Here is a 15,167-nt window from a genome sequence, read left to right as displayed (position 1 = left end):
CTCAGTAGCTTGGAACAACAGATTATTCTCTCATATTTCCGGAGGCCAGGAGTTGGAAATGAAGGTGTCAGCACAGTGGGGTCCTTCTTGGGGGCTCAGAGGGAGAATTGTGTGCCTCTCTTCTAGTGGCTGGTGGTGGCCGGCCATCTGCGGTCAGTGTTCCTTGGCTCCTAGATGCATCACTCCAGTGTCCCGTGTCTTCAAATGGTCTTCTTAGAGGGACACCAGTCACTGGATCAGGACCCACTCTAATATAGCATGGCCTCATTTTAACTAATTATATCCGCAAAGACTGTTTNTATTGCGTCCTCACCGGGGGGGGGGCTCATTCATTTGCTTTGGTGCCCTAGATGGGCAGGAATTCGCTCGGCAAAAAAAAGACAATTCCTTGCAGAGGAAGGAATGTATCCAAAGGGCCACAGAGAAGGTGAAATTTGAGCTGAGTCTTAATATACTTATGACATTATTTTATGGGTTTTTGTTGTTGTTGTTGTTATTGCCTCACAGTACTTGAAGACGTAGCTCAGATGTCACCTCTTCTATAAAGCCTTCCCTGAGCTCCCCAGGACATTTCAAGTCGCCAAGGACTTAGTACCTGCGTATTTAGTGGTCTTCACTTTTATGTTTTGTTTAATCATTAGCTTGTATTCCCACCTGGCCTCTGTGGTCCTGGAGCAGAGTCTGTGCATTTTGTCCATAGGGACCAAGCTTCCAGTCCATATGTGGTTTTGTGAAGGAGGGAGGGGATAGGGGTTTTGCCTTTTGTTTTTAAAAATCTTTTTTTTTTAATGTTTATTTTTGAGAGAGAGACACAGAGTGGGAGCAAGGGGGGACCAGAGAGAGATGGAGACAGAGCATCTGAAGCAGGCTCCAGGCTCTGAGCTGTCAGCACAGCAGGACTCGAACTCATGAACTCATGAACCATGAGATCATGACCTGAGCCCAAGTCAGATGTCCAACTGACTGAGCCACCTGGGCATTCCCTAAAGATTTTAGTTTCTTTAAGTAATCACTATACCCAACGTGGGGCTTGAACTCACACTCAAGATCAAGAGTCTTGTGCGCCACTGCCGGAGCCAGCCGGGTGCCCCCAGCCCAGATGCTTTTGAAAGAAAGTGCCCATCTGCATTTAGTCCCGTGAGACGTGATCACGTACATTTCAGGGGAGGTCCTAACTCGCCTTAGCTGAGGTCGGGGCGACTTGGATATGGAAGGAGGCTGCACCAGCCAGAGCCTCTCCACACTTCCTTCCATCTGGAGCTTCTGCTATTCTAACCATAGCCCCTTCTAGAAACAACACAAACTTTTAAAGTGCACAGACTGGACGTTGTATGCCTTTTGGTTCCACATAGTTTTGAGAAGCGTCACGGTCACTGGAAGGGCTCTGTGCTAACATGAACCGCATAACGGACCCATGGCTTTGCGAGATCTCGGTGTCTTGGACATCATTTGGGGCAGACAGAGCTTATGGACAAAGCCATTCCCATCCAGCAGACATGCTCATAAAGCTTGGCAGTTTTTCCATGTTCCTTATGTGGAAAAAAGGATTTTAAAGACTAATTTAATGCTGTTTTGGATTCCAGTTTCAGTTGAATTAATTCTAATACCACCTTGTTACAGTCACTGAAAGTCATTTTTTGATGAAAAAGACATTTCACTGTGGAGAAAACCAAAAAGTAGGGCTTCCAACTACATTCCTTACAGAGGTGAGCAAGGTACAGGCTGTTGTAGGAGAAAGCAAACACCTACTATGTAATACCTTTAAACATTCATTTTTTTCCTTTTTTAAAACATTTTTTAATGGTTATTTATTCTTGAGGGAGAGAGAGAGAGACAGAGTGTGAGTGGGGGAGGGGCAGAGAGAGAGGGAGACACAGAATCTGAAGCAGGCTCCAGGCTCTGAGCTGTCAGCACAGAGCCCAATGCGGGGCTCGAACTCACTAGCCGCAAGATCCTGACCTGGGCCAAAATCAGATGCTTAACTGACTGAGCCACCCAGATGCCCTTACCTTCACTTTTTTCTAATTACAATGTGCTATGCTGATCTATTCATTGGTACTAATTATCGTACCACCTAGGCATGTTGGGAAAATTGCCATAGATTGTAAACAGGCACTTTTTAACTCGAACAGTCTGGGGTAAAATCCTATTAATTCAAATCGCCTTGCAACAAAAGTGACTTATAAAAATAGTCCGCAGCCCCAAATTAGAGATCGTGTTCCCTCTGTAGTTTCCAAAGAAAACGCCTGGCTCTCTCAGTCTTGGAAGTGGCACAGACTCTGTGTCACACGGTGACATTTTTATCCTAACGGGCCCCCTCGGAGTAGGCAAGGACTGAAGGGACAGTTTCTCACCGCAGCCGGCTACAAATTTTGTAGCTGAAATTCACGGACTCGCAGCCTGTCACGGGTGTCACTGTGTAGCGACCCTTTGCACATTGGGTAAATCGTCTTGAGAATCACCATCCCGTGCCCAGTACAGACTGAAGTGGCTGCACTGGGGAGGGGGCTTTGCAGAGTTACAGAGACATTGTGCCATCGCCGACTTTCCTGCGGGTGGGAGCTCCGAGCATGGGCTCCAGGGTTGTGACAGGGAGTCTGGGAACTAGGATAGGAAGACATAGCACAGCTTTAGTTTTTATGCGTCTCTTGACTAAACCCTAACATTAGAAAATATGTATCATGGAGGGGCGCCTGGGTGGCTTAGTCGGTTAAGCGTCCGACTTTCGCTTAGGTCGTGATCTCGCGGTTCGTGGGTTCGAGCCCCGCGTCGGGCTCTGTGCTGACTGCCAGCTCAGAGCCTGGAGCCTATTTCAGTCTGTGTCTCCCTCTCTCTCTGACCCTCCCCTGCTCACGCTGTCTCTCTCTCTCTCTCCTAGAAATAAATAAAAAAAAAAATTTAAAAAAAAAAAAAGAAAATATGTATCATGGAGGCAACAATCCATCATGGTGTTTGTGGTGCCTGTGAGTCTGTCACTTCAGAGTTGGTGGTAGACCATGTGTTAGGTCCTCCTTAATGTGTTAATAAACACATACAAATTTGTTTAGTATTCTGATAACTATATCCATATCACCCGTTTCTTTTGTGAATGTGTAGGTGTTATTCTATGCATTAGTTTTAAATGGAAAACTTGAAAAACCAGGAAAGACCTGAGAAACTGTCACAGAGTCAAGGAGACTAGGGAGGCATGATGGCTCGATGCCATGGATAGACCCTGAACTGGATCTTTGAACAGAAAGAAGACAATAATGGGAACACTGGAGAAATCCACGTGGAAGTCTGAAATGTGGTCAGTGATGGTTTCCTAGGGACAAGTGTACCATGGAAATGTAAGGTATTAACAGTGGGCAAACCAGATGAGTGTTATTCGAGAACACTCCGTACATCTGATTTTACAGTAGAGTCACAGTGTTGGGCCAGCTGCCTGCCCCTGGGGATCTGTGGGGTGGGAGTTCTGTGTCATCTCAAGGCCATCACTGTCACAACCCTGAGGAAATTAGAGACCAATCCAAGGATCAGGAGAAATTTTCCAGAGATAAAATAATTTGCAGTGTATTCCAGTAGAAAGGGCATGTCTGTGGGTTCACTCTGTGCTCTGTGGTTAGGAGCTGTTCTGGGCTTCCCCCTCGAAGGTAAAGCCATCAATAAAGGCCTTATCAGAGTCATTGCGAGGACTAACGGTCATGCGCCCGCCAGGTAGCCCTTCTGTCGGTCGTAGCTGGTGTGTTGTAGTACATTTTACATGCGAGGCACCATGCTAAACACTTTTCATAAATTATCTAATTTAATCTTCATAATACCTGTATTACACGACCATTTCCTACATAGGGAAGCCGAGAGTCAGAGGCTGGGTGACCTCAGTACCAAAGAACACTGAGCCGAACTAAATCTCAGATCTGTGCTACTTGCAGCTTCTGGTGTTCCTTTATCTTCTCTTAGGGCTAAGCCTTTCCTAAGGCCTGGTGGACCTGGTGACCGGGTGCTTTTGCTGACTCCTGAACCCTCATGTTTTTTTGCATGTCCATCCGCATCCAGATGCTCTCTGCATGGCTGTTGCCCATCACGGTTGGCTTGTCTGGGCTTGAGATGTAAAATGAGGCTGTTGGGTGGTCCTCCAGTCTGTCCCAGCCTGGAAAGTCTATTCTGCATTCTGTGCATTTTAACTGCTTATTCCAGCTGTTTAATAGGGGCGATTACTGGATCACCGAAGCCACAAGTTTTCTGATTTGTATTGGACGAAATTTGCATTTCTGTGTCACTCTCCCAAATTCTAGAGAGAGGAGAAAGAAAAGAGCTCTAAGATTAGTGACCTCCTAAAGCCACGGCAATGAAAAGCAAAACCCACCAGAGGCCGCTGTGGCATTTATCCGTTCCTTAATTGGGATTTAAGGATTACTCTAAGGGACGTGGGAGTAATTTTATTTTTTTGTTCCCTTCTGTGATTAGGGTGGAGGCAGCATGTGTCACCGTGTCATTGCCAGTTATTTCAAATTGAAGTCTATTTTGAGCGGTGGGGGGAAGGGTAGTTACTGCTGTGATACCTGGGCAGGTGAATTCAGCCATAAACGATTAGGAGGTAATGAGCCCAATTTCCTAACTGACACGTGCATGCACATTTGTCCCAAAGTGAGAAAAGCGAGAGCAGCACCTGATCCCCTTTGCTTGCTTAAGTAACCCCATGATTTGCTCCCTCGTTTTCCAGTTTTTCCCCTACATCCTGCTCCTGGTCGCCATCCTCCTCTACCTGCCTTCCCTGTTCTGGCGTTTCGCGGCGGCTCCGCATCTGTGCTCAGATTTGAAGTTTATCATGGAAGAACTTGACAAAGTTTACAACCGCTCCATTAAAGCCGCAAAGAGCGTGTGTGATCAGGACGTGAGGGACGGCGTCGGCCCAGTTCCGGGTGTGAACGAGAACACAGGGCAAAGGTAACTCCGCCGCCAGCTCGTTTCTCATCAGGCTTTGGGGTGTGAGGTCTCCGCCCTTCTGCCCATCTGGGCGTAGGGCTCCCACTGTCGTAGACGGGGGGCTGTCATCTACCTACAGACAGGCTGTGGGAGCCAGGAAGGCCCACTCTCCCCGAATCCCACCCCCACCGGCCTGCCTCAGCACCTGTCCTCACAGCAGGAGGCTTTCTCTTGTTTCCAGAAATGCTCCGTCTCGTGGTCTGAAAGGCAGGTGTAGGTGGGGTAACAGGTTAAGGCGTCAGATGTTTGCTTGGACCTGCTCGTCAGTGGAGAAGCACGGAGGGTTATGGGGCTGCTGAGCTTGGAGAACCGGGGTGAGAAAAGTGGGTAACGAGTAGGCAGTGCCCTGCTGATTGCACAGTCTTCTCTGGTTCTGGTTATCAACTGTGGTGATCATATATATAGCTCTGTAGGATCCCCGATACCAAGTTGAGTCTTCTGAGCACATTATCTCATTTAACCCTCAGAACGTCATTACAACTGCATTTATTTACTGGCCACCCCCCTTTCCCCAGATAAAAACATTCTCCCATAGCTACCAGTGGGAGAGCACGGACCTGACCCAGGTCTGTCTGCCCAGAGCCTGAGCCCCATGCCCTCGGAACTGGCTGCCTCCCGCCTGTAGGAGGCACACGTGTTCTGGCTGGGCTGGAAAGTCATCTTTATTCTGTACATTTGGGAAAAGTGTAGTTTTTTTAAAAAAAAAAAAAATAGAATAAAACGGTCAACATTTAGCATTTACTAGGTGCCAGGCACTTTAAGGATTTACAGTATAACTCATTTAATTAACAAGACCTTCTTTAAAAAGTTAAGGGGGAGAACACTTTATTGTTGCTTTTCTTTTTTTTTTTTTTAAATGGGATTTTATTCCCTGATACTCCAGTGAAGTTATAGGTAACGTAGGGAGGGAGGAAAGGTGCTTGAGATTTTTAGTGTGATATTGCTCTGTGTCTACATCTTTCATCTTTCATATTCATATTCGTAAGAGTTTAAATATTTTTTTTTAAGAGTTTAAATATTTTTTATTCCTTCCCCCCCTTTAGTTTGTGGGAGATATCTGAAAGCCACTTCAAGTACCCAATTGTGGAGCAGTACTTGAAGACCAAGAAACACTGTAATAATTTAATCATCAAGTACATCAGCTGCCGCTTGCTGACCCTCAGCATAATACTGTTAGCGTGCATCTACCTGGGCTATTACTTCAGCCTCTCCTCCCTCACCGACGAGTTTGTCTGCAGCATCAAGTCAGGGATCCTGAGAAATGACACCACCGTCCCCGACCAGATTCAGTGCAAGCTCATCGCCGTCGGCATCTTCCAGCTGCTCAGTTTTATCAACCTCGTGGTTTACGTGCTGTTGGCTCCCGTGGTTGTCTACACGCTCTTTGTTCCGTTCCGACAGAAGACGGACATTCTCAATGTGTATGAAATCCTGCCCACTTTTGAAGTCCTGCGCTTCAAGTCTGAAGGGTATAACGACCTGAGTCTCTACAATCTTTTCCTGGAGGAGAACATAAGTGAGCTCAAGTCCTACAAGTGTCTGAAGGTGCTGGAGAACATCAAAAGCAGCAGCCAGGGTGTTGACCCAATGCTTCTCCTGACGAACCTTGGCCTGATCAAGATGGATGTTGTCGATGGCAGAAGACCTGAGCCTGTGGAGATGATGGCAGAGGAGCAGGACTCGATAGCAGAGCTCAAAGGTAGGGTTGGCTCTCAGGGCAGAGGCTGGGGAAGCCCACCGAGTGCCTGCGCAGCCGGCCTTCACGAACCATCCATAGTCTTTACCCCACCCAGCATCACTGAACCATTTTCCTGTGCGGTCTTAGGTGAAACCCCTCCCCTCCCGGGAGACGGAGGGAGAGAACTGGTGCTGCCTCAGACCACCACAGGAAAGTGTGCCTTTTCCAGACTGTTCTCTCTTCCTTCTCCACCTCTTGCTCAGGCATTCCTGCTTACTGTCATTCTCGCTCATGCTTGTACTGTTCTGTGCTTCTGTCCCTGCACCTCTGAGCCCTTGCCTGTTGTTCTCCACCCACCTCTTTCCAAAGAGACTGAAAGTTCATTGATTGAACTGTGGCCCTGACCGAGCTTCGCCGCGCTCTGATATTTGGCTCAGAAACAAAAGCCGGTAAGGCAAAGAACGTGAGATTTCTAGAAGAGAAAGTAGTTCATGCTGTGGCTTCCTGCTGTGTGACTTCTACCATAAATATTTGTTTTTCATTTTGACAGATTTGAATGCGCCCAGTGAAATTAAAGTAAGTAATGGAGGGAAGAATGCTCGGCAGAGACTTCTGGATTCTTCTTGCTGATGGGTTTTTTTTTTTTCCCCTTGAACCGGAGATCTGTGACTTCTGTGAGGTGGGATGTATAATGGCCGAAGCACTCAGTCAGGTTCCCAGCTGGTGTGCAGCCAGCGGTTCTTGGTAGAGACACTGAGTGCATCCTATCAAGTCCCTGATGAAAATGACGGTCAACAGGATGTTGCAGAAGAGAAGCACCGTGGAGATCAGTGAACCACGGAGAGTGCCGATATGTTAAGAAGTCCTCATCAAGTGGAAAGTGGAAAGGCTTATCAGAGAGTCATAGCCCTTGTAGCTTCAGAGAAGCTCCCTTCTGTGCAGATGGTGCGATGAGGCTCCGAGCTATTAGCAAGGACTTCAGGAGGAGATCTATTTTAAACATGTCAGGATACAATTTTATTATGAATCTGCTACGTACCCTTAATGCCTGTTGGACAAGAAAAACATCCACCGACCCATCAGCAGTGCTGCTCCTTCCTGGTGGTGTTCTAAACTGGGGACAGTGCTGCTGTCCCTTCACACTACTGCTTGTCACCCTGGCTCACTGAAATCACTGAGACAACGGTTTGTCACACTCCGCTGGGAAGGGCCGTGGGCCCGCGCACTGCTCTGATGGGCAACTCGGTGAACGAGATAAGACTGAGAAGGATTCTGTATGGGAAAGAATGCCGCTAAAAGGGCCCCATTGGGAAATCTGCACGTGCAGAACAAGTTAACTCACTCAGTTTTCCGAGGGATTTTCTCCAGATCATTCCTCTGCTATCAAAAGAATCGAAACAGGATGTTACGTAAATGAACAGAACACAGAATGCTTAAAACGAGGGACATTTTGCCGATTACGATCAGAACATATATGTGACATCTGCCCTATGGCGTGCTTGGAACCAGAACTTAGCGGTTTATTTTACTTCTATTGGAGCACATCTTTTAAAACTGCATTTTAATTTAGAAGCATATGATATCAAAAGTGAGGCCATTTGGGAAGGACATTCTAGTTTTGATGGAGAATTATAGAATAAATGTTACAAATGGGTATATACCATCCAGCATTATTTTATAAACATTTAAGTCTGATTCAGAAGATATAAAAACCTTTCTCCATTCTGACCATGTAAATAGGTCCTAACGATGTTTGTTTACATTTTATACAGAATTCTTTAAAATTATATCTGTGGATCACCCAGCCTTCATTCTTAGGAAGTTAACCAATTTCTAAAGTAAGTAATCCTCAGGAACCTCCAAGCTTACCTTTGGCTCTTAGGGACAGTTGTTTAATATAATTACTGTTTTGTGAAAAACAAAAGTTATATAAGCTGCTGAGAATATTCTGTCTTTTCAGAATATTCACAGGAGCAGATTTTAGCTGCACCTCTGTGATAGTTTCTGAGATGGAAAGTTAACAATAAGTATTAAGGATGCAAATAGTGCTTTAAGTTATTCTTATTATGTGATATTTATTACCATTGAATTATAGTGTGATTTGGAAATGGTAATATCCTAAATATTCCATTTCCCTTCATTTTTGTATCGCCGTATCCGTGTGTTCACTGTTCACAGTTCCACACTGGTTTCTTTTTATACTTGGAAAAGATTTCTGAGAGCTATTTTTCTATGCTCTACTTCCCCGCCTCCACAAAAGCTCCATCTTCTTTATAGGCTGCCCCTAACTTGTATTTGGAAGTAGTAAAAGCGGATCCATTATCTTGGGAAACCAGCAACTCCCTAAGCCCTGTCACATGTAATCCTTTTGTCAGGACTGTCGTTGGAGTCCTTGACCTCTGTTCCTACCTGCTGGGCTCCAGTGGGGTCTGTGATGTCCCAGCTAGTCCCACTAGTCACTGACTGTGGGGATGTGATGAAGAAGGCAGATCCCCAGCTTTGAGGAGTTCAGAGTCTAGTAAAAGTCCGCAAAGGCAGAGGCAGCTGCAAAGAAGAAGAGCAGCCACAATGAAGGCCCTTCCAGAAAACTCCGAGCAAATGCTCTGCGTTCTGGGTGGATGCCATATTGTTTTCCTCTCTGCCATAGCTTCTGGAGCCAGTGGTTTTAAGAATCTAGTTGCGGTTTTTCCCAGAGGTTCTTTAGCTACTACTACTCCAATCTGAAGCTCGGACAAAACAGTAAGATAGACAGCGGTTTTGAGTAGCAGGAGCTCCACTGGCCTTTACGCCTTACCTTGTGGGGGAGGGGAGAGCAAACCTGTGGCGGCCATGGAGTTGCCCATGAACGACAGTCGTGGAGCTAAGGGGCTGATGTGGATGACTGGTCATACGCTCTGGCTGGGGAAAAGTGTTATCAGGAAAGTTAACTCATTCATCCCCTGTGAGTTGCTGGCTTACAGGACTACTTTTGAGGGTCCCGTTTTCTGAGGGTAAGGAGTCATTCATTGTTTTAGAAAAGAGAACAGACCAATCCTAAATGAGTACCCCAGGGTCACTGACTTTGGTTCTGGCTCATGTCTTCCTATATAAAGCACCGCCTGGGCCTCAAACAGATCATTTTGAAAGCAGCAGCCCGCCACGTGTTTGGTTTTACCACACGGCAGGCAGACACTTCCAGTGTAAACCTTCTTAAGCCTCCAGGAAGGTACAAGTACAGCCCCCTTGCAAATACTTTAAAGCTACGAACCCTCTCCTCTGATATGCACACAACACTAAATATACCTTTGCGGGTGATCATAGTGCACCCAGCTGTGCTCTGGCGGCTAGAGCCCGAGCCGCACGGTGGGGAATGGAGGCCCCTTTGCCCACGAAGGAAGCTGCTGCATGCTTACTCAGTGAAATGGTGTTGGCGCACTCTTGAGCATGCTTGCTGTACCTTTTGAGGAATGGATTTCGTTTTCTACAGTCAGGCTGAAAAAGTCGAAGAGAGTGAGTGGGTGGCAGTGGCCCAGAGTGACCCCTGTCCAGCGTCTCTCGAGTGTGGGTGAGGGTGAGCATGACACTCGTGAAATGTTTTGTTGTCCTTCATAGCCGTGCTGTGAAAATGCTAGAACTTCCAGCTGGGTGGCAGGGCTTGTTGCATGTCTGTGTTTCGTCCGTAGAAGCCACCTGTTCACTGAGCATCCTCTCCTATCCAAGGATGAGTTGGGGGGGCGGGGGGGGCCGCTGCCGGCCTCGGTCCTGGGACAAGGAGTTCCGCTCCTGGGGGCTGATTGTCGCCTGCTTTTTATACTGTGTTCGTGTTGGTGTATTTTATTTATTGTTGGTCTCAGTTGATAGACTATGTACAATGATGGGAGCTTTTATCTACTGCTGTATTGCAAGCTCCTAAAACAGCGGCTGGCTGGCATGGAATAGATGTTCTGTAAATATTTGGTGAACACATGAACACAGAAGTCCTAGTTTGTTGGCAACTGTGTTGATTTTAAAAGGCAAGCCATCCTCTGCAGGAGAGGGGAGGCTCAGCCTCGTGGTAGAGAGAAGACTATTTCTGTAATTGACTAGATCTCCACATATAAGTAGGGACACTCCTTAGATTTTTTACTGTGGAGTAAGTTGTGACCATTTTTCAAGTTCAGTACAAGTTCAGTGTTGCCTTGCAGTGATGGAAACTTTTTTTTGAAATTGAAGTTTTAAAGCTGCTGATCTGAGTTATTTCCCAGAAAGACCTTTGAAAAAGAACGCTGATTGAAATGTGCAATTACTAGTAATTGGTGATTCTCCTGAGGGCATGGAGATGAAATGGCTCCTTCTGGGCGATCGTTGGCCTTTCTGTCCTATTTTTCAGAAGTAATGTGAAACCTTTAAAAAAAGGTTGGCAAAAACGATATTGTGTCTTTTGTGGAACATAATAGATGTTAATTCGTGATTGTTCGGCCTGCTGGAAATGAAATGTATCGCTTCAGCGTTCTCTTTAGCCGTAAAAACACTCTGTCACTGAAAGCATGTGTTTGATCCGTGATTGTTCTTCAAGCTCTTGAAAATTACAAAAGTTTCTGATGCCTCGAGTGCTTTCCCACCAGAGGAGGAAAGTCCCTGTAGAATTCGACAGTGTCACAAGTGTTCCCTACAAAAGATGAGGCCATCAATTCCTCTTTACAAGTTGGCTTTTTTTAAAGCACCATAATTACAGCCTAATGGGGTTCTGCAAAGCGGTGCTCTAAGCATAATTTACATTCTTTTCAATGACTAAACATCTCCAGAACTTTTAAAGAGAAATACGCATGTTCTTTTTGCTGTGTCATTTGGTTAGAATGATGGCTTTCTATTCCACAAGGATCAAAGGATGACAGCGTACCATGGTTAGAAAATGATCCTTAAAAAAAGCACAAGAACCTTGAAAGCTCTCCAGTTTGGCAGCTGTCACGGTTACATTTTGTGTTTCCACGTAAGCCATGTGTCCAAGTTCTGTGTTGTGATGAAGCTGGCCTCCCTTAAAGGAGGGATAAAAGGCGGAAAATCAAGGCCACTGTGTCAATACAGGGGAGACACCATTTTGGTTCTGCACTGTTATGTCCACCTGAATAAAACTTCTCTCAGTAGTGGAAAATGTGTCTTCCTGTTTCTTGCCTTCTCTTCAGGGAAGACGGGCCCTGAAATGCGTGGGGAGGCCCATATTCCTCTCTGCCAGACACAGGAGATTCAGTAGCCTCCACGGTACTCTCCACAAGCCGGCTGGCCGCAATCGGAAAAAGAAAGTCCTCCATTAAGGGCCCACAAGATCCTAGAATTTCCACAGCAGACATCGCACTCACGCTGATTGGGGGATGGTTTGTGCGGGCTTGGGGAGGAAGGAACGGAGACCGTATGCTGCTAGACATGGGTTGGCCTGCCCACCTCTCCCACCAGGGACACTCCTTCATACATGGTCCCTGAACACAATTTCTGTGGTAACAGACGTAGGTAACAGAGCAGAGCCATCAGAGTGGCAGTGCAGTGCCTGCGGTACAGTAAGTAATCTGTAAACGCTAGCTCCGGCGCCCTCCTGCTCCCCGCCCCGGGGCACCTTCAAGTTGTACCCGCTTTCCAGTGTTCCTCAACAAGTCACCACAACCATAACCCCTTCCAGCAACATACCTGCATCATCTCACAGCTTTCTGGGCCAGGGGTCTGGACGTGGCTGCACTGGGTCCTCTGCTCAGGTCTGATGAGGCTGCAGCCAATGTGTGGACAGACCACATTTTCCTCTGGAGACTCAGCAAGGGACAGAACCGCTCCTAAGCTTCCTTGGGTTGCTGGCAGAACTTATTTCCTTGTGATTGTCTGGCTGCAAGTTACTATTGGCTGGAGACCGCCCACAGTTCCTTGCCACGTGGGTTTCTCCCATGTGACTGCTCATGTCATCAAGCCCATGAGGATCGAGTCTCACCTCAGGGAGGGCCCAGTCCTTTTAAGATTTTCTACCCAGTTAAGTCATGCCACTCAGAATGTTCTCTCTCCCTTTTGGTGAACTCAAAATCAACTGCTTTGGGAGCTTAATTACATCCATGGAATCACTTCAGCTTTGCCATATTCTGTTGCCTAGAAGCAAGTCACAGGTCCCACCCACACTCAGGAGGAGATTGTACAGGGTGTGAACAACGGGGGAATCATGGGGCCACCTTGGGAAGTTCTCCTAGATCCCAGCCGCTCTGTCTCTGAGCTCGCTGTATAAGCTCAACATCTTTCTCCCTCTGTTCCCAGTGCTATCTTTGAGCCTCTGGGTGAATCTTACCCTATCTAACCATCTTTTGCATTTCTGTCAGGACTGTTTAGAATACAAATCTGATCATGCCAACCCTCCCTACCTCACTCCCACCATTTTAAATCCCTCGAGACTCTTCATGGCTTTGGGGATAAAGAATAGACTTGTGGTTTCTGCTACGAAAGGCCCCACCTCCTGCCCACTGCTTCAGGCCCATCTCTACCACCATACCTCTGATCTCAGCTGCAGCTCCATGTCCTGCTTCTTCCTCAGGTGCCTTCCCTGTTCCCACCTCTTCTTCCCTTCTATTCAAAAGTTTCAGCTCTGGGTTGGTGGGAATATAAAATGATGCAGCCACTATGGAAGATAGTATATCAGGTCCTCAAAAAAGTAAGCATAGGTTCCCATCTGATCCAGCAACCCCACTTCCAGCTATGTATTGGTCAACTCAGGCTGCCGTAACAAACCCCCAGAGGCTGGTGGCTTACACCCCAAAATTATTTTCTTATAAGAAATACAGGAGGCTCTTATATAAGAACCTCTTTCTGGAGGCTAGACATCCAAGCTGGAGGTTCCAGCCAAGTCAGCGTCTGGTGAGAACTCTTCCTGGCCTGCAGACAGCAGCCTTCTTGCTGTGTTCACGTGCGCCTTCCCTTGCTGTACGTGGTGATCAGGGCTGGGGCGGGGGGTGGGGAGAGGAGTCTCTTCCTCTTTTTATAAGGCTACTAGCCCTATGGTGTTAGTACCCCACCCTATGACCTCATAATTATCTCCTCAAGGTCTTATCTCCAGATACAGTACCATTATTGTATGGGGTTAGGGGCGTAGGCTTTCAACATATGAATGAGCAGGGCGGGGGTGGGGGGGGTGGGGAATAGAAAGAGAAGAACTGGCCAGTCTATGCACTAAAAGTGCAGTGAAATAAGGTAGGTGACTGATGTCAACCTGTGACCATCTCAAGTGACCTTAGGGAGAAACCCCAAACAAGAAGTATAAAACCAGTTAAGCAGAGGCAGGCAGGCAGTATTTCTGAAAACTCAGATATGATAGAAACAATGTATTAAGATGATCAAAGGGTCTTTGACATGTCTATGTGGAAATCAGGAAACCTTAATTTTTATAACCAAATTATACCTTGCAACATGCAATTATACCTTGAGAGAGCTGCCTGTAAGCGTGTCGTCTATTCTGTCCCCTTTTTGCACACGATCCCCTCTGAGGTCACAAGCTTTGGAGTTCTTCAGAGCAGCCTGCCGAGCTGTAGTCCTAGGTAAGACAAGGAATAAAGTCTTTATTAACCTACTTTGAGGTTGACTTTTTTTTTTTTTTTTTCAGTCAACAAGTCCAAAGCAAGGTATATACCTCAGAGAATTGAAACTAGGGTCCTTTTTTTGTTTGTTTGTTTTTTTAAGAGGGAGAGAGCGAGAGAGAGCACAAACAGTAGAGGGAGAGAGAATCTTAAGCAGGCTCCAGCCTCAGTGCAGAGCTCAACATGGGACTTGATCTCATGACACTGAGATCATGATCTGAACCAAAATCAAGAGATGCTTAACTGAGCCACCTAGATGCCCGTGAAATTGGGCTCTTGAAGAACTATTTTTACATCCATGTTATAGCACCATTATTCACAATAGCCAAAATGTGGAAGCGACCAAAATGTCCATCAGTGGATGGACAGAATTTAATGGAAACATTTATATACAGACCCTTCTCAAAAAAGGAAGCAATTTCTGATACGTGCTGCAACATGGATGAACCTTGAGGACATCGTGCTCAGTGAAATGAGTCAATCACAAAAAGACAACTTCCTATGATTCCACTTCTATGCATTACCTAGAGCAGTGAGATTCACAGAAATAGAGTAGAATGGGGTTTGCCAGGGGCTGGGAGAGGGCACGAGAGAGTGTTGTTTAAAGGGTACAGAGTTCAGTTCTGCAAAATAAAAAGAGTTCTGAAGATTGGAGATTGGTTACACAGCAATGGGAATGTACTTATCTCTACCAAACTGAACACTTTAGAGCGGTTAAGGTGTTAAATGTTACGTCATGTGCATTTTACCACAATAAGGAAAATACTCCAGCATCCACTCCAGGCAGCTCTCTGTGACCTCCTCTCTTCTTATCCCCGTGCTCAGGTCACATAACTTCAACTCTTTATCAGTTTAAGGATTTGTTTTCTGCCTTTCCTTTGTCGTTGGGCAGCCAGGAGTGCCTGAGAAATATCACACACATCCCACCTCAGAGGAGGGGGAGCCCTAGCTTGTACTTTGCCCTCAGCCTG

At 46.5% G+C, this 15,167-nt stretch overlaps 1 protein-coding gene and 1 long non-coding RNA gene across 6 annotated transcripts in view; one reads left to right on the top strand and one right to left on the bottom strand.

Annotated features, from left to right (window-relative positions):
- The window catches only part of PANX1 (pannexin 1), a 39,900-nt gene extending 30,838 nt beyond the window's left edge, over positions 1-9,062 (top strand). The window contains exons 3-5 of the mRNA XM_077780610.1: positions 4,703-4,926; positions 6,009-6,664; positions 7,194-9,062. Of these exons, the coding sequence (XP_077636736.1) occupies positions 4,703-4,926; positions 6,009-6,664; positions 7,194-7,273 (960 nt within the window). The 3' untranslated portion in view covers positions 7,274-9,062. The remainder of the gene's footprint in view (positions 1-4,702; positions 4,927-6,008; positions 6,665-7,193) is intronic.
- LOC144245180 (uncharacterized) lies at positions 3,526-14,089 on the bottom strand. 5 transcript variants are annotated; one of them, XR_013339186.1, is made up of 7 exons: positions 14,042-14,089; positions 13,119-13,244; positions 12,281-12,724; positions 9,926-11,878; positions 9,053-9,187; positions 7,986-8,023; positions 3,526-4,270 (listed from the first exon to the last, which is right to left on the bottom strand). It is a non-coding gene; the product is annotated as an uncharacterized LOC144245180 (long non-coding RNA). The 5 variants fall into 5 exon arrangements; XR_013339184.1 differs by having other exon boundaries at positions 9,053-11,878; XR_013339188.1 differs by lacking the exon at positions 9,926-11,878.
- Between the last annotated feature and the right edge of the window lie 1,078 nt (positions 14,090-15,167).

Source organism: Crocuta crocuta, unplaced genomic scaffold (genome assembly GCF_008692635.1).
Source record: "Crocuta crocuta isolate KB4526 unplaced genomic scaffold, BGI_CrCroc_1.0 scaffold78, whole genome shotgun sequence".
NCBI lineage: Eukaryota > Metazoa > Chordata > Mammalia > Carnivora > Hyaenidae > Crocuta > Crocuta crocuta.
Note: the sequence above shows the minus strand (reverse complement) of the source record. Positions and strands in the feature narration are given on the sequence as shown.